The following is a 19,338-nucleotide window of genomic DNA, read 5'->3' as shown; positions in this document are numbered from 1 at the left end:
CAAATTTGGCAACAACTACCTGTCAACAACACAGACAGCCAAACCAACCCACTCCACTCACCTGAACACCTGTTTTTCTTTAAGAAGTTGCTACTGCGTTTCACCATTGGGCCGGTTTCTTTGGCTAATTATCTCTTGCGTACCAAAATCTGGTCCAATCGAAGTTGAGCACTAGGGATTTCCTCCTACCCAACCAATGAAACACCAGAATCAAAGCCAAATTTTATATGCATTCTCAGTTTAACTAATTTTCCAAGTTCACCCCTAATGCTGAAATCCAAAATGCTGAGAATTTAGTTGTAAACCTTTACATTTCTGGGCACGGGATCTTACTTTCACCCACTGTCGAAAATTCTCAAAGGCAGTAATCCTACACCTGGTGTTAAGTCCAATTGAACTCGGTGGGACTGACTTCTGTAAAAGCACAGGGAATTTAGGAGGTTGGTTTCTGGTTCTCTACAGTCTTTTGTTTGAGAACTTGAAATCACACACACACACACACCAGAAATATAAAGTTTATTTGAGTATATGTGTACACCCTATCTTGTTGGCTTGGAGCTTAGTTACAGCCTTTTCCTCATCTTAAAAAACACCATTTATTATCAGATGTTGTGCAAACATACACACAGAGTCAGTGTGAAGGGGTGGCACCTTCAGGAATCTGCTGATGTCCCACACTCCAGGTGGAGTCCCACTGACAAGAGCCCGCTGGACTTGCTGTATTGCAGAGGTAGATAAATTGAGGGATGGGAGCCCATGTAGGGGAACTTGCCCAAGGCTTTCTGAAACCTTGGAGCTGATGCTATAGGCATAACCCCTTGGCAGCTATTACAAATACAGAACCAGCCATTGTTCTTGGGTTTCACCAGTTTTGACCCTGCTTCTTAAAAGCATTTCATTGATCCCCAAGTGGTTGAGGACTGGAACCTTAATACCGCATTTACAAACAACATCGGGTGCAAGCCAAACCTTCTGGAATTAATGGCAAATGTCCCATTGAGATTATCAGAACTACACCAGATTAGTAGGGAGGAAAATGTATGGAAGAAATTGGGACATAAGGATGGAACAGTCTTTACTTTCACATTGCACAGAGCGGGACAGACTCCCTGCCTCATTTCACTAGTCTTACCGGAATTATTTTCATTTCCCTCAGACTTCCAACAGATGTTTTGCCTGAGCTGGAGCCTCCAAATTCTCTCCGAATTTCACTACAAGTGAAATTCGATGGGAATTCTACCTATGCCATGCATTCACAACTGGGAGATACTTGGGGTGGGTGTCTTGTAGATGCTACTAGCACTGACTTTTAATACCCGTACAATGCTCTTGCACTTTTGTATCTCATCCTATAACCTGCTAACCTTTGTCTCCTTAGGTTTGAAGACCATCGTAGGTGCCCTTATCCAGTCAGTTAAGAAACTTGCCGATGTGATGATCTTGACCGTTTTTTGCTTGAGTGTTTTCGCCCTCATAGGGCTCCAACTCTTCATGGGAAATCTGAGGCAGAAGTGTGTCCGGAAGTTTAACACCACCATTAATGGCACATTCATACCGGATGAGGCGAGGTGGCCATCCTTAGATGCTTTTTTAAATGATACAGGTAAGATGCTCTCTGTGGCGTTTGCCTCCTAGGTGGGTCATAAGGAAAGGGTTAAAATGAGTGTGATGTGACTGGCCAGTGGAAACTGATAGGAGGAGTTAGAGTGAGAGTGAGTGTTGTGTGGAAGTCAGTTGAGAGTTGGGAGTTGAAGAGGGAAGAGGGAGGATATAAGTCTGTGGGTTGGTTGAGTTGTGTGGTGAGAGAGTGAGAGGAATTGTTAGGTGGAGTCAGATAGATAGTTGGAATAATCAGTTTGAAGTTTTTAGCAACGCATAGGACAGTTAAGGAACTAAGATTAAGAAACTGCCGAGAAAAATTAACTGAAACCATGCCTAAAAATAAACTTGATTATTTGTTAATGTTAACAACTGACTGGGCTCCGTGTGTACCCGTGAGGAGAAACGGGTTGGTGGCAGTGCAGAAAGCAATCACAGTGGTGGCACAGGGTCAATAGACCGTCAAACGTCCGGGGACCCTGTGTGATTGCCACACTCTCTTTGCTTCTGTGTTTAAATAATTAAATCCAAGTTCGACACCATGCGGAAGCTCAGAGTTCTGTGCCAAGAAGGCTCAGCATTATGCATGGAAACATTTAAAAGGCCAACTAGCAACTTTTAGCAGTGTTTGTTTGTTGGGATACTTCCAGGGGTGCCTCATCCTATATGAAGTCTCCTAGATGCTAAGATCTTCAGGGGTGATTTTGCTTTGGGTCCTTCTGCTGTCTCGGCTAAGGAATGATAAGGAGCAGGGCCTCCTCTGTGGTGGCTTCATAGCCAAGGAAGCCAGTTGGAACAGCTCAGTAGGGATATTTAGGAAGCTGCTGAAAACTTTTTCTGTGGGGGCACATTTTTGGGAGCAGAATGGTTGTTGCTGCAACATTATTAGCATTTGCAGAGTGTCAGGGGTCTTGAACCAGAGACTCAGGTGAAGCTGGCCTCCAGGGAGAGAATGGAACTGAGGATACCAGCTCAGCAAACGTCAGGCTACCAAAAGGACGAGTGGAATTGTGCCACAATGCTTCTGATTCTGGTCTAGTGCCTGAGGAATTCTGTTCTCTGGCTGTATCTTTCCCCACTGATCTATTATGTGGCTTCACTGCCCCAGTGTTTGACTGCCTCGCAGTTTTCCCAGGGTTCTGTTCTACAGGAACCCAAGGCTGCCTGGGAGAGCTGGGCAGTGTCCCTCCCAGAGGCCGAGGCAAGAGTTCAAGGCCCACAGAATACCTTCAGGACCTTGGAGAGCTCCATAGTCACATAGAGGTAGCCTGATGAGCTGCTGCCTCTAGGAGCACCTTGCTCAAACTGAAGCCTAAAATATGATGCCTGGATTGTAGTGAAGCAACTCCCCAGAGGAGGGGACCTGCTGTTAAAGGGCTCTCACCTAATTATGTGAGGCACCTGTGTGGCTGAGGAGATGCTCCTGTATCGGATAAGGATAGTACGGCTGCATCTTCTGGTTGAGAAAGTGCTGAAGTTTGTCCTGGCAGTTCTTCACCCAAGAACCTCATCCCCCTTTGTGTCCATTGCTCCGTGCCTGGCCTCTGAGTTGTGGGTCATGGCACCCAGCTTTAAAACCTGATTGCGGCTGCGTGCCTCCAAGCTGCCACCCGTTGCCTTGCGATCTTGGCTGCCCTGGTGTTTATTGGCTTGTTGGTTTTAAGATGTTTTCTGATATGGTTACTGTTAACTCCTGTGAGATACTGCTTATAGGCTAGCTGGCAGGGCTGTAGCTTTAGGATGAATGGGTGAATGAAACAGTTTGAAATCTTTCAGGATTTGAAGGCCGAGCAAGATGGCAAGAGGGTTAAACAAAGGGCAATTAGTTCACCAAGAAAGCAGCTCAGAGGATCAAGTATTTGTATCTTGCTTTGGCCTGGACATTAACAGAAGCCAGTAGCTGTCACTGGGCAAGTTAGTTGCTCCGAGCCCTTGGGATGTGAGTCACACCTTGGTTGCAGGGTGGGGGCTGAAATGCTGCCTATCAGAGTTCAAAGGATAGATGAGCCTGAGAAGCTTTGTGATAAGTGATTTAAAAATATATATATATATGTGGGAATGCTGCTACTGTTGCTTTGGGATTGCAGCCCAATTGAGCATCATAAACCACACTTTGGGTGGCATCCAGCAAAGTAGCTATGGTCACACAAGGATTTCCATTTGGGTAGTGGAAATTGCCCTGTCTTTCCCCCAATCCCAAATCTGAACTGGAGGATTGAGGAAACCCCAGAACAGATTTAAGTGGTGCATGGAGGGTGGGGAGGGGAATTTCCATGGCACAGCTAGATATTATTGTGCTAATGTTGCTGCTTCATTGCATGCCACCCTTCATTTTTCTGCCTGCGATAAAACCCTTCTTGTGGCTCCCCCCCTTTTCTGTCCATTGCATGCACCTGTAACTGAACCAGGCATGATTTAATGCAAAAAAGGAGCAGGGATATAAATGTTTAAGATAAATGATGATAAGAAAATGAATAGTAGCGTCCCTGTCCCTTCAAGAACACACAGCATTACCTTCTCCCCATCAATGGGAAGGCTGCATTGATTACATTGCTGCCTATCTACAAACTTCCTGGCCAGCAACAAATATGCAATTCCAGACTCTACATCTAGATCAGTCCCAGTTTTATCAGGACAATGAAACAAGCAAACAAAAGCATTAAAAAGATGCATGTCTAGGCAGGCGTCTTGTGGAAGGGTAAAGAAATCAAATTAATAGATGAAGGATTGCAATACTCTGCTGCAAAACTAGTCTGTGCAGGGATCCTGAAACAAGAGAACTATTGTGAGAGTGAGTGTCTGATTCGAACAGGAAGTCAGGGCTGGAATAATAATAATAATAATAATAATAATAATAATAATAATAATAATAATAATAATAATAGAGATTCCTTGCTGAACCATGCCTTTGAGGTTTCAATCTCATATCTGGTACTTTCCCTTTATGAATTTATTTAACAGAGTTGCTGCCTTTAAAAAACAAAAACAAACAAACAACAAACATCGCTTCTTTTTAATGGCAACGCATTCATCCAAACCTCAACAGGAGTGCCATTCCTGGCATGCTAGAAAGGGTACATCTGTTGAATTTTTGCCTGTTGTGCAGCTGTTTAAAAGACAACAAGCCTGGGAACGTGGGTCTCTAACTGGTGGTTCAATACCAACAATTAGTGGATAGCTCAATGAAGATGTCAACTCAGCGTGCAGCCACCGTGAAAAAGGTGAATTCCATGCTAGAGATCGATAGAAAAGGGAGCTGAAGTAAAAGCTGCCGATATCATCAAGCCAATATACAAATCTATGATGCAACTGCTTTTGGAATACTGTGTGCATTTCTGATTGCTGTGCCTCATAAAGGATATTGTAGGTGTAGGAAAGGGCAACCAAGATTATTGTGGCTGGAACAACTCCCCTGTGAGTAAAGGTTACAATATGTAGGACTTTAGAAGTGTTTTTTCCCCTTAATGAATGTGGACTCACGTGCATGAACTTGCAGCTGGCATGCTATCACCACATACCACTGAGCGAGCCCCATTGAATTCAGTGGAGCTTAATTCTGAATAGACATGCTTAGGAATGTGCTATGCAGTGTTCTGCCATGTAACACTCACAGCCTCTCAATACCTGTGCTGGAGAGGCTCATTCTGAATGGCTGTTAGCCAATTGCAGGACTTCTTTAACCAAAGGAACAGAACACCTGCCTTGCTTTTGAAACAGCACAGAGCAATCCACTTCAAGGTGAATGAATACAGCAGCCAGCAATCATGGCATTTTTCAGCATGGTAACTAAAGGGCTCAGGCAACAGTTCTTGGTGTAAGAACTGGGATGTGGTGAAACCTGCTCCTGTTTTCACCCGTGAAATGTTAGAGAGTATGGCATCTGTCTGCCTTGGGAAGCGATGGAGGAATGTGCCTTTGGGGGTGAGGTCAAGCTGTTGGAGGGTTGCAGCGCCTGCTGTGGCTGTAGAGACTGATGTGGGAGAGACATGTTTTGTTGTGGCTGGGGCAGGTGAAGGCACGTGAACGGGGTTTGGACTGGGTGTCCATCAATATGCAGATGATACCCAGCTCTACCTTGCTTTCAAATCAGAACCAGTGAAAGCGGTGAAGGTCCTGTGTGAGTGCCTGGAGGCGGTTGGAGGATGGATGGTGGCTAATGGATTGAGGTTGAATCCTGACAAGACAGAAGTACTGTTCTTGGGGGACAGGGGGCGGGCTGGTGTGGAGGACTCCCTGATCCTGAATGGGGTAACTGTGCCCCTGAAGTACAGGTGCACAGCCTGGGAGTCATTTTGGACTCTCAGCTGTCCATGGAGGCGCATGTCAATTCTGTGTCCAGGGCAGCTGTTTGTCAGCTCCACCTGGTACGCAGGCTGAGACCCTACCTGCCCACAGACTGTCTCACCAGAGTGGTGCATGCTCTACTGGAATGTGTTCTACGTGAGACTACCTTTAAAGGTGACCTGGAAACTACAACTAACCCACACTAATGTGTGACATTTTAGTGTATTTTTTGTCTTTGTTGGAAACCGCCCAGCGTGGCTGGGGAAACCCAGCCAGATGGGGGGGTACAAATAATAAATTATTATTATTACCCAGTTGTGCTGCTGCAGATGCACCATGGCCTTTCCTCTGTCTGTGCTTCCTCCTCTGATCACTGCTGTGGATACATAACTTGCCTGCCTGTCTCCAGGCACTGTGGTCATCTGCAAGGGATTCCCACATGGCAAGGTGGATGTTGCCAGCCTTCATGTCATGTTTGCAGGCACCTTTGTAACGCAAAGAAAAATTAGGAGAGAAAACTGGCAGAGAGTCAATCTGCACATGGTCAGGAGTTGCGGAAGGGAGGACTTGCACCCTGAACTGGTTAGGCCCTTTCATTTCTTATTTCCCAGGCTTTAGTGCTTCATTGTTGTCATGTGGTTGTGGGAGAAAAACAACCCTACAACTCTTTAGGGCAAATGAGTGGCGGCGCTGGGGAATCAATCATTTTGTAAGTATTGTGTGGAGATGAATGACTTAACATCATTTGAGGGGTATTGATCACGCTACATAATAAGATTCCGCATTTCAATTGCTTGAAGATTGATGTCGCGAATGCAGATAAAGCGAGGATTAGGGACGCTAAATTCGATCAAACGAGGACTAGATTAAGTAAAAGCCTGCCACTGTTCATTAGGAAGTGGTGTCTCAGACAGAATCCAGGGGAAATGGGAAGAGATGCCCATGCTTGCTCAGGGGATCATGGTCTATTCAAAGAAAGCTCGCATGAAAATAGGGGCCCATGAATGAAGCATCTGGGGCAGAATCCAAATGAAATAGCATAGGGCAATAATAGCCTTCCCGGGGGACTCAGGTTCAGCCCCAGGGGTTTGTGGGCCTCTGGGAAAAGACCTAGGGTGGGCCAGCATCCTCCTCTCAGTGGGCCTTCCCTTTACCACAGTACCCCTACCACAGTGGAGTATCAGGCATCAGAGAGCGCAGTGGGGGGAGGTAAAGATTTGCTTCCCTCTCCCTGCCACTAGACCAGCAAGGAAGGTAGGTGCAGGATGGAAGACAGAGAGATAGGCAGGTCGGTGGGTGAGCAGGTGAGGGATGCTCATGGGAGCTTGGGAGAGGGAACAGAGTCTTTCACGTACCCAGTCATTTGGTTTTTCAAGCCCAATGTGGGAGTGTGCCTGTCACTGATCTTATGATGCCCCCCCCCCTTCAAAAGTTGTTTTGGTCAATTGGAGTCCAGCAATGGTCCACCTAGAGGGCACCAGGTTGCCTAATGCTGTCCTAGGATATTGTCACTTGCGAGGCAGCAAATAAGGTTCCTAAATTTCTTCTTCTTACCGCTTATAGTTTTAATTCTAATGCAAAATGCTTGGGGCCAAAAAAACAAAAACCACCCTCACAAAATCTACCCATTCTTTGCCATTTGGGTACTTTTTTGTCTCAGCCAATATCCCATGCTGGGTCCCTTCCCAACCTGCTTTTTTGAGGAAAACCCAACCCAAAGAAGCAGATAAGTGTCCCATCTTCTAACACACCTCACCTGGCTTTGGGAGGGGGAGGGGACAGTACCACCCCCAAGAAACATCTGAATCCAGCTCGAGAAAGAAAAATACCCCCTAAAACTGCTGAAGTCAGTTTCTTACTTTGTATTTAAAAACTAATGTACTGAGGTAACGTAAAGGTAAAGTGACCCCTGACCATTAGGTCCAGTCGTGGCCGACTCTGGGGTTGCGGCACTCATCTTGCTTTATTGGCCAAGGGAGCTGGCATACAGCTTCCAGGTCGTGTGGCCAGCATGACTAAGCCGCTTCTGGCGAACCAGAGCAGCTCACGGAAACACCGTTTACCTTCCTGCCGCAGCGCTACCTATTTATCTACTTGCACTTTGACGTGCTTTCGAACTGCTAGGTTGGCAGGAGCAGGGACCGAGCAACGGGAGCTCACCCCATCGTGGGGATTCGAACCGCTCTGTGGTTTAACCCATGGCACCACCTGCATCCCATAATGTACTGAGGTTAAAATACAAACAGCTATTAGCCCCTGAAACTATTGAGTTTTTAGTTTTCCTGGATGAAGGTTAAGACGTAGGAATTTAGAGCATCACTCAGCCATTGCCAGCATTAAGATTCCACACACTATTTCATGAACAGAAGTCTGAATGTATATATACATTATTGGCTGGCTTGGATCTTATATATGTGTGTGTGTGTGTGTGTGTGTCAAATGCATAATATTAGAAGAACAATGCTTCGATGGTCAGAGGGGAAAACACACACATACTATATATGGATGCTTCTGTGTGGGTGGACATTACGGTTTCTAGGAAAGAAGCTTAAAATTTCTGGCCTGCCAGCCTGACAGTGGAAAATACATCTTGATTGAGATATTAAGGGTACATTTAGTAATAAAATGGAGTTTAAGATTTATGAGTCAGCCTAGATTTATGAGATGTAAATAGCAAAAGGCAAATATGCTGTTTGGCTTGGAGGGAAGCAAAACAGATCAATAGCTGGATGAATCTGAAGTTTGCCATCATTGGGGGGGGGGGAAACTATTTTGGGGGGAAGCCCCTCCCAGTGCACTTGACCCAAAAGCCACAGTCTAGTTTTGCTAGATATCCTGTGACTTGTCTATATATTGGGTTCCAGATACCTGAAATATTGTTCCACCCATTATATACTGGGGCTGTGGATGGGTGGAATCACCTGCCCTGCTCTGGATTCATTCAGTTTGGGTTTTTTTAAAAAAGAAGGTTTTCTAAAACCTTTAAAAACTTGATTTGAACCGTATTTTAAAATTGGTTCAGGAGGGGAGTTACATTGCTCCTTAGGAAGTGGCGTCCCCTTTGTGCAGTGAAGCTGCTCGCGAAGGAGAAGTACCATGCACAGACCAATTTCATTAACCATGGCTTATGCTCTGTAGTACATGTGAACGAGACCATTAATTAAAAATAAAACAGCCCTGTGCACAAGTTTGCAACCTAATCGTTCACAGCACTTCACAGGGAACATTGTCTCAGTGATCGTTGAAGCAATTCTGAAAGGTTGACCAGTATTATTGCAGATAGCTGTGAGGGGAAGGAGAGCTTTCCTAAGGTCACTCAGTGACTTCATAGTCCATAATGGTTGAGGGAGACTCTGCTAGTTCTCTTGACAAGTGACAGGAAGTTTTTGTCTGTGATTGTCCTGTGATGGGAGTTTCTTTGCAATCTCAAAGGCCATCTGGCCTCACCTACATAATTTCCTTTCTGGCATCTTTTCTGCATTGCATGAGGCAGTCGGAATCCTTGTGACTAAGGCTTCCTTGTCGTTTGAAAGTCTGCCTTTCGGATCCAATTATTCCGGCTAGAAGTGCCGGCCGGTTTTGCACCTCGGCTTGAGACGAGGCTGAGATACCTGCTGGAGGGGATGAGCGTTTCTTGATCGGTGGGAAGCCTGTTTCTGATAAATCTGTCTGGAAAGGTAGGAGGCTTTCTGCAATGCCAGAAGTGGGACAGAAAGTCAAGGAACATTGAGGGTCTGGCAACTGCTGAGTAACATCCCTGTATGCTCAAATGCTCCCACATCACAAGTCCTGACAGCTGGCCTTTAGCGAAGGAATCTCAAATCACATTGTTGGAAACTGTTTGCGTGTCGAGGTCCCCAGGGCCACCCCAATAACTCACACATCACACAGAATTTTTGGCATAATTTTTGGCATAATTTTGATTTTTGGCATAATTTTGGCCACAACTTTATTAAAATACAAATTTGTGAGTGGTTGCTTAGGCATTGGTTGCGACTATCTGCCCCCACCATGGGGGACAGACTGACATTCCGCACGATGCGAAAGTCAGAATAGGGGAATACACTTGGGGGTAGCGATGGAGCAGGGAACCTGCCCTCACCCCAAATGCAACCAGGAGCTCATTGCTATGGCCCGAGCCCCCTTGACAGAGTGGACAAGCAATAGTTAGCCCCCGATTCCTTTAACGGAATCCCTCGCAGCAGCAGCATTAGAGGGGCAGGCACAGCCAATCCATGCCCCTCAACCAACCAAACCATAAACCAATGCCTAACTGCAACCTTACAAGTTGTGACAATTTGCTACTCAGTAGGCAAAAACCAAATGGCCCCAGCCAATCAGCCAGATGGACAAAATTCCTACCGGGCCCCTGCCCCAAGAGCAGACGACCCCATGACAGGCATAGCAAGGTCAAAGCGAACAACCCTAATTCTAGGGAGTGGGGGATGGGCAATCCGATGCACAGGCGAAAAGAGGAAGCCCTAGCCTCGTGCAAGGAGTTTTAGCATTTCTGGCTGTCAATCAACAAATGGCAACATTAACTTCTTCCCAACAACAAGGGAAGCCCCAATCGCATCAGTGGCCAACGATCAATTAGCCCGCTCCCAACTTTGGAGTGTCCTGGCGGCCCCCACCGCAACACGTACTTTCCATGAAGGAGAACACGCTATGTCAAGGAGAGAGAACTTGCAGTAGTGCAACACTGGTTAAGCCTTTTTCTGCTGAGGGAGTTTGTGGTAGCTGAGGCTGGTTAAGGCCTTGCTTTTAGAGGGAAGTTAGTCAAAAGGAATTGAAACTGCTTGAGGCCTGTTTTTGTGGGGAATTGTGGCAACCAGGATTGGCTAAGGCTGTGTATGTGTGCGTTGTTGTTGAATTTGATATAACAAACCCACTCGAACCCTTACAGACCCTCCAAGTGTCCCTATATTCCAATGACAGTTTTGGATTTACAGAAGCCGTCCTGGTTTTGGATTTGATCCCACAATGTCCTGATTTTCCTTAGAATGTCCCTATTTTCATGGGATAAACGTTGGAGGGGATGCCCTTAATGTGTTCACAAGAGCACATGGAGACTTCAGCTGCAGAGGAAGAGTTGTGGGCACCTGCAAATGCAATAAACATCTTCCATTCTTCTTTAAGTTTGTTGTCGTCTCTTCCTCTTAGTTTCATTGTCAATTTTGCCATTGCAGCATATTCCATTAATTTAACTTGCCAATCTTCTTTAGCTGGCACACCTTCTTTCCCCCCATGTTGTGCTAATAAAATCCATTCGGCCATAGTTGCATACGTAAACAAATTCTTTCAGAAACAAAGGTCTTGACTGTGAAGTCTGTACCCTTCATTGCTAGCTTTGTTGTTTTGTTTTGTTGTTTTGTTTTTCTTTTTGGCATAACTATTCATTGTGAGAACCCTCATCTCCAGACTAAAGCGGTACAGTCTCTTTTACCACCCCAGGGCTCTACCACTTCATTCCGCTGTGTTTCGTTGACAAGGCCCTCATCCAGTCCATAAGTGGAAGTGTCCCCAAATAACAGCCCCTTGTTTTTGTGTCAAGCTAGAGTGATTCCCCCCTTTGAATGGAAGGGGGACAGCTAGCACCAGCGTTTTATCTTTTATCTCTCCCGTAGCTGGTATGAGGCTGCTTTCTGAACATTCCTTCCTGCCGCGGTCATGCTGTTATGCTTTATAGGCGCCTTGCTACATCCAGACACAGCTAAGTTCCACTCAACACCATCACACCCAGCATCTAGCTCCCTGGAGGTGGGGGAATGGATGGGAAGAATACTAAAAAATAGAAGCTGTTTGTTATTGATTATGAAACAATGCAGCTTATCTGGAAGCAAGTTGCTCTTCGGGTCCCTTTGTATTATTCATTGCTGAGATGAAAGACTTCCTTTTTTTCTTTATAGCAGAACTTTCAGCTCAAAATGAGGGTGCAAAAGATTCCCGAATTTTCTTCCTTGCTCATTTCACTTGTATCCCAGCATTTAGTCTGTCGAAGGCCACCATTTTTTCATGAGTGAGGGCAGGAAGTTTGACCCTCATTCTGCCCGGCTTCAGGATGGCAACCCATGAAAGTGTAGTGTTATTCTGAAGCCAGTCAAGAGTGAGGGATTATTATTATTATTTTTTTAAGAAAGGCGAGCAAGGACATTGCTCTCAGGTTGGCACCACCATGCAACAGCATTCTGAAGACAGAATGAGGGCAGGAACTCCTGTCCTCACTCCGCTGGGGGAAAAAAATGGCAGCTGTTAGCTTTTAAGATACCAGGAAGTGCTATAGGAAGTTCACCCCCCTGCCCATTGCTCCCCTTCACTCCCCCTTTAAATATTGTTCCTGCAAATAGATGGTGAAATATGGAGGGATAGCATTTTGGCTTAGCCCTAACTAGTTGGTGGTGGAAGTCATGGGCCAGAATAAATCCTTAAGAAATGTCTCTGTAGGCTTTTGTTTGTTTGTTGCATCTCTTGACTATGCTGTGAAGGCAAGGGAAAGCCAGATATTTCCAAACGTAGGCGCGAGGATGTGCGCGAGGGATGACACCAAAAGCAGAACTCTCTTTCCCTCTTTCTTGCTCTTCCTTGGTTGGGCAAATGTGGTGCCAGGCGGACCATTATCTTGTATTTCGTTTCATTTCACTTTTAATTTGTATGCCGCCTTTCTATAACTATACACAAGGCAGTTTACAAGCTGAAGAAACAACAAAATAAACAGCAAAAATCACACACCTAATAACAATCTGATCCGATACAAAAAAAGGTCACAATAACTTTAAAATAAGCAACTCATATCAAATAAAGCAATGTTCAATGATCCATTAGTATATAATAATAAACAGTAAAATTAAATATAGCAAATAATACAGTGGTACCTTGGGTTACATACGCTTCAGGTTACAGACTCCGCTAACCCAGAAATAGTGCTTCAGGTTAAGAACTTTGCTTCAGGATAAGAATAGAAATTGTGCTGCGGCGGCATGGCAGCAGCAGGAGGCCCCATTAGCTAAAGTGGTGCTTCAGGTTAAGAACAGTTTCAGGTTAAGAACAGACCTCCAGAACAAATTAAGTACTTAACCCGAGGTACCACTGTAATTGAACAGTTTACACTTAACAATTATAATAAAGAATTACTAAGCTATAATCAGTAAAAATAATGGCAAATCACAATGCATAAAATACCACGAAACATGCAAAATCATGTAAAAGGGTCAAGGTGAGAAACAAGGACGCACAGCTTATAAATTTGTTTGGTTTTTTTTTAAATAAATATCCATGCACTCCCTTCTTCCCCACTGTTTCTGCTGTTCTCAAAGTCATGGTCTGGGAAAGGTTCCTAGGGCTGGAATGGGTGGGGAAAGGCAGGTGGAAAAAGTCCTTGCCTGATGGACAGCACAAGCCTTTCTCCCCTCACTTGTATACAGGCCTCACCTGTGTTTCCCATAGAAATCCAGCCCCTCTTCTTATCTGCAGAGCCATCTAAGCATGAGGAGTCTGTGTGCCAGAATCTTATGCAAGAGGATGCCACCTCTATGGGGGCAATGGACTGGGAGCTGTAGTTTGGGGAGGATACTTAGTTTAGAGAGCGTGGCTGCTGCCTTCATAAAAGGGACTGCCCAAGGTATAGGTTCATAGGGTAGACGTTGTGGTATTGTTTTCATATGGTCCCCCATGTTGACAAAATGCATCCTTGCCTGTAGAAAACTAATATACCTGGGTGAATGATTCTAGCCCAGTGCTAGCCTTCTGTGTTGCAAGGAGTTTTGCACCATTCTCCACCTACCATAACCAAGCCAGTGAAAGATCTCAATTTCTCCCAAGCTCACTGCACCTTTTGTGAAGGAAACGTGCTGGAAATAAATGCTGACTATGTTTGTGTTGCAGATAACTACTTCAAAAAAGAGGGCACCATGGATGCACTACTTTGTGGCAACAGCACAGATGCTGGGTAAGTAATATTTGATGATAGTTAAGCAAAACCTAGTATTATTACAGCTTTTTAATGAGGTAGCACTTCATAGTTTCTACGTTGGCACCAGCATTCCTTCTGTCTAAATTATGTTTTTAAAACAGTAAAATACAGCCTCTATAGGAATGTTGTTAAGAACAGAGCTAATGAAACACCCATGCTAGGGCTTATTTATTTTATAATATATATATTTATTTTGCCACTCCCCCCACCTCAAATATAGTTATTAGTTCAGCTCTGTCCTACTTACAGGAGAATGGAGATTTCCCCTTCTAAGGGTCAGCAATAATAGACATGGCAGTGGTGGTGAATCTTTCAGGCATGATAATGCAATTTTCCAAACAGTGGGGGAGGAAGAGTGATGTGACTTGCCAGTTCAAAGCTGTATTCTTTCGGAGTCTTATTACCAGTTCTTTCTTTAGCCGTTCATTTCTTTTTTTCCTCCTGGAAACTTGATAATGTGTTTGATGTTGTGGATTAGTGCCTTTTAAAAAAAAAAAATGAAAAATGAAAAAAATATGAAAGAAAAAGAAAGGGGGGGAATAAAAGTGAAATGTGGGAGTGAGACATCAGAAATACAAGGGAGAGACTGATTGATGATTAATTCCAGTGTTCTCCCTCGGGAGATGAGGGAACAGGCTTGTGTTCTTTAACGTCCTTTGGAAATCACTGAAATGGCATCTGATTCTGGAAGTCTAAAAACTGTGGCTGCTCCGGAGACTGACAGGTGCCCTCTTAGGAACATAGGAGGCTGCCATGTGCTGAGCCAGACTGCAGGTACTAGCCCAGGGTTGCCTACTCTGGCAGGCAGAGGCTATCCAGGGTTTCAGTCAGCAAGCTCTGCCCCTGAGCTACAGGCACCTGAGGGCTCCTCTGCATGTTCAGTGAAGGACCTTTTGCCCTCACCGGTTCTGGAAGGCTCCTATAGAAGAGTCCTGTACGAAACAGAGACTTTGTGCCTGCCCATTAGGGGAAATAGGAGGCCCCGAACATATATTTTTATGTTGAGATCTATTGATCCTTTGCTGAAGAGGCTCTCCAATCTTTCAGACAAGTCTAAACTTAATTCTCATCTTAGGCAAAGATCACAAGATTACCTGGCTGGTAGCCAGATTCTGCACCCAGATTTGTAGGCACAGATCATCCTCTAGAATAAAATAGCTTACTAGGGAAATGCTGAAGTCGCCCTTTGGGGCGCCTCAGGGTCAATTTTTTATGCTAGCCCAAATCTCAGTTGTACGGGTGTATCTCAATTTTAACTCATGAGCTTATTGCTGCAGTCTGCTCCAATTGTATATTTTATCTTTATGAACGCTGTTTTTATTGTGTTATGTTACATGAGCTGGTCTTTGACCGTAATAAATTATCTATCTATCAATCAGTGAAGAACTTAGCGCAAGGAAGCATTGCAGGAGCAGACTCTGTCCTCACACTATGCATGTGCCATTCAGACATCTTTAATATGCCTTAGTATATGTGATGCAATTTCATTGGGGATGTATTTCACAAAGAATGGATGGTACCGGAGTAAGGAGGTGACAGTTGACAATTGGCAGTTGGCAGTTGGCAGTTTTTCCCGTTAGCTCTATCCTGACTGTGAAGATGAGAGCAGTTTGTAAATAATACTTGTTGTTCAAGAGTTGGCAGCCTGAAAAGTAAAGATTTGTTTTCAACCATTTGCGTGTTCAGACCCAGAGACGTCCCCCCTAAATAAAGACACATTTGACTCAAATTTTAATTTTGTTTTTTTGCAGAATTTAGGCCACAACTTTATTGATTACAGAAAAGTGAGTGGTTGCATAGGCTCTGGTTCGACTAGCTCCCTACACCCTTGCAGGTAGCGCTGGCCCAGGGTTCCAGCATAGGTCAGCCAAGGGTGAACACCTGAGGCAGGTGAAAAGCCTGGGAACAGACTTTGTTCACTCCCCAGATGCTCCCCTGGACTCAGGCATGGGCACAACCCATTTTCGGGGGTTGACCAAACCAAGTTGAGTCCCTGGGTTCCTTTAATGGAATACCCTTCATATAGGGATGGCGAGACCGTTCTCCCATCCCTATCACCTGAACCAGAGCCTATCTGCAACCTTACAAGTTGTGACGAATTGCTACGTAGCAGGTGAAACCCAAATGGCAACAGCCAATCAGCCAAGTGGGGAAAATTCCTGCCATCCTCCTGTTCCAACGACAGACACATGACGGTATAGCAAGGTCAATCGCAAAATGCCCTAAAATTAGGGAGAGGTGGGCAGGTGTTCCGAATGCATGCACTGAAAGAGGAAGCTCTGGGACATGTGCATGGGTTTATATAGGTCCCTCAATCCGTTTAGACTGTACCCCATTGGCCAGATTAAACCCAACAACAAGGGACCTACCAATCGGGTGTTGCTGCTATCCAGTAGACCCACCCACAACCAGGAGGTCAGTCTCCAGGTCTCACTGCAACACGTGCCCTCTTTTAGGGAGGACACGATTTGTGTAAGGCATATACAGTGGTACCTCAGTTTTCGAACGTCTCTGTTGACAAATGTTTTGGTTTTCAAACGCCATAAACCCAGAAGTAAATGCTTCGGTTTTCAAATACGCCTCAGAAGTCGAACATGCCACGTGGCTTCCGTATTGAGTTTTCCGTTTTGAGGCTTCCGTACTGAGTTTTTGGTTTTTGAATGTTTCAGAACTCGAACCGTTTTCCAGAACTGATTACATTCAAAAACTGAGGTAGCACTGTATGTATTTACAGTGGTACCTTGGTTCTCAAACTTAATCCGTTCCAGAATTCCATTCCAAAACCAAAGTGTTCCAAAACCAAGGCACGCTTTCCCATAGAAAGTAATGCAAAATGGATTAATCCATTCCAGGCTTTTAAAAACAACCCCTAAAACAGCAACTTAACATGAGTTTTGCTATCTAACGATACCAATGACCCATAAAATGAAAGCAATAAACAATGTACTGCAGTCACACAATCAATCAGTAGCTGAACTGGGTTCCACACAGTCACCAAAACAAAACAAAAAGAGCTGCAAAAACAAAAATGCAAAATAAATAGCAAAAACAGGCAGACCTCAGCGTAACACTCAAAACGGATGTGCGGCACTCAAATCGGAAGCGTAACACTCAAAATGGAGCATGTTTGGCTTCTGAAAAAAGTTTGCAAACCGGAACACTTACTTCCAGGTTTGCAGTGTTTGGGTTCTAATTTATTTGAGTACCAAGGCATTTGAGAACCAAGTTACCACTGTAATCACAAATAACTAGCATAATATGCTTGGCACCTCCCTCCCTACAGTCAGGGACTACCCTGCACAGATATTCATCGTAATGAAAGGTGGTACCTACACCTATGAAAGAGCACGTTTAAAAAAGTAAACAATACACGGATTTCATTCATGACAAGTCTGGCCTCTCAGGGTTGCCACCTTTTCTGTGGCAAGGCTCCTGGGCCTTTCACAGCTGCAGGGCACGCAAAAATGCAACAGGTGAAACTCCCACTGGCAGGCCTGCATAGCTCAGTTGGTTAGAGTGCTGTGCTGATAATGCCAAGGTTGCAGGTTCTGTCCCCGTATGGGACAGCTGCATGAATTCATGTAATGCAAGGCGTTGGACTACATGACTCTACAGTTCTACCATTCTAGGTTTTTGGCTTCTTGCCCGTGTTGCCACGGTTAAAAGTGCAGGAGTGCGGGAGGGGAATGGCCACCTGGAAACCTGTTTCTATGGGCACTAGAGAGGCCTTTGCCTTCTGCCTCTTCTGAAATTGTCAAGAAAGCTTGGCTGGCAAATCCCAAGGAAAGAAATGAAGCCACTGGGGCGACTTGAAGATGTAACAAGAGAGCACCTTTGGCAACGGCATCCTAGCTATGGTTGCTATAGAAACCTTAATTGCCATTATCCTCTCTTGGACCCTCATTTTCATTTATAGATTGAGACCAAAGTAAATTTTATGTTCTATAGGATGAAACATCTTTCTTCCCTGGTTTCAGATGTATTGTTTCACCTCAAGTCTATAAATACGAGTAATTTAGGAGGAGAACGAGGCCTTAGAAAATTCTCCAGTGAACCTCAACGTTATTTTTAAAACCTCTTTAGGGAACTATTTCTGTTGTTGTTGCTGCTGTTGCTGCAGTGTTTCATTAGAAAATCCCTATTAGCACATAAAAAAAATCTCAGGCACCTGTTAGACACTCTGCAGAGGTAGAATTAAAGAAATGCTTTTTGCACTAAAGCCCTTTTGGAATATGGTGTGTAACGCAAAAGAGAGAACCTATTTGTTAAGAGTAGCTAGCCATTGTTTCATCAGATTCTGGTGCCTGGAGGCAGGTTGAAGGGTGACTTAGTGGGTGGAGCTGGGCGGATTCAGGCAGGTCATGTGGGTAGGGATGCTTGAGAATTCGTTCTTTGCGAATTCCAGCATCCTGCTGGGTCCATCACAATCTGCTCCTGTTTGTGATCTAGCCAGTTGCCACCAAGGAGCTCACAAACAGGGAAACTGCCGTCCCCTTCTGTTTGTCCCTTGTGGTACTCGGGGATACAGTGTGTCTCAACATGGAAGTTCCACTTCGCTATTACGGTTAATGGCTATTGAGGAACACCCTCCATGAATTTGTCTAATCCTTTAAAAAAGCCATCTCAGCTAGGAAAAAGCCATCTCATTGGATTCTTATCTCATTATACATGACAAAGCCATTTTTCACCTTCTCACCCCTTGCTTTTTCCTGTAAGACCTATTGCAGTCGTTAAGAGTCGTCAACAGGCTCATCACAGCTATCTGCCAATCACCCATTCCCACCACCCTTCTGAGTAATACCCCTCCCCACCTTCTCACTATATAGAAGGATCTGGCAACTTCTGTTTCAGTGTATCTGAAGAAGTGTGCATGCACACGAAAGCTCATACCAAGAACTAACTTAGTTGGTCTTTAAGGTGCTACTGGAAGGAAAAAAATTTTTTTGTTTCAGCTAATTATGTTTGCCTCATACAGTAGAGGTTGATATCAGGGATATACAATCTCTGTTGCTGATTTGACAAAAAAGCCTTTAAAAATAAATAAATTGCCATCCCGCATTGTTGAGTACAGCCTGATTGATGGGTGGCCAGATTGATGCTGTTAACTGTCCTTAATCAATAGCACTGTACTTTTTTATTGTGATTAATCGTATGGTGTCCTGTGGATGTTCTTCTGGAAAGATGCTAATGGAAAACGTTTGCATTGCCACTCCTTGTATATCAGAAGATTTTGATAACGTGACAAGGCTCGTTCCTTCCCCCTGGGCATATAAGTTGTCCAGAGTATATTTGCTAGAAAATCCGAAAGCAGAGACTTGGCTAAATCCTTTTGGGTTCTGTAAAAAAGAGCAAAAGTTTTCCAGCTGCATTCCAGGGAACCTAGGGCTTTTTGAGGGTTCCTCAGTGGGAACATGATTCCTGAAAGGCAGATTTCCCAGCCTCACGCTTTTCAAAGCAGCAGGGTAAGCAGAACACAATTATCCTTT

General features: G+C 44.7%; 1 protein-coding gene across 6 annotated transcripts in view; it reads left to right on the top strand.

Moving 5' to 3' along the window:
• LOC310745917 (sodium channel protein type 5 subunit alpha-like) overlaps positions 1 to 19,338 on the top strand; it is a 302,295-nt gene that overhangs the window by 138,342 nt on the left and 144,615 nt on the right. For all 6 annotated transcript variants that reach the window (XM_083579149.1, XM_083579152.1, XM_083579153.1 and 3 more), the window contains 2 exons: positions 1,379 to 1,603; positions 13,765 to 13,828. In XM_083579149.1, the coding sequence (XP_083435275.1) occupies positions 1,379 to 1,603; positions 13,765 to 13,828 (289 nt within the window). The remainder of the gene's footprint in view (positions 1 to 1,378; positions 1,604 to 13,764; positions 13,829 to 19,338) is intronic.

The sequence above is a fragment of the Podarcis filfolensis genome (genome assembly GCF_964270895.1).
Source record: "Podarcis filfolensis genome assembly, chromosome: 12".
Taxonomy (NCBI): Eukaryota; Metazoa; Chordata; class Lepidosauria; order Squamata; family Lacertidae; genus Podarcis; species Podarcis filfolensis.
This window is presented reverse-complemented; position numbering and strand designations above follow the sequence as displayed.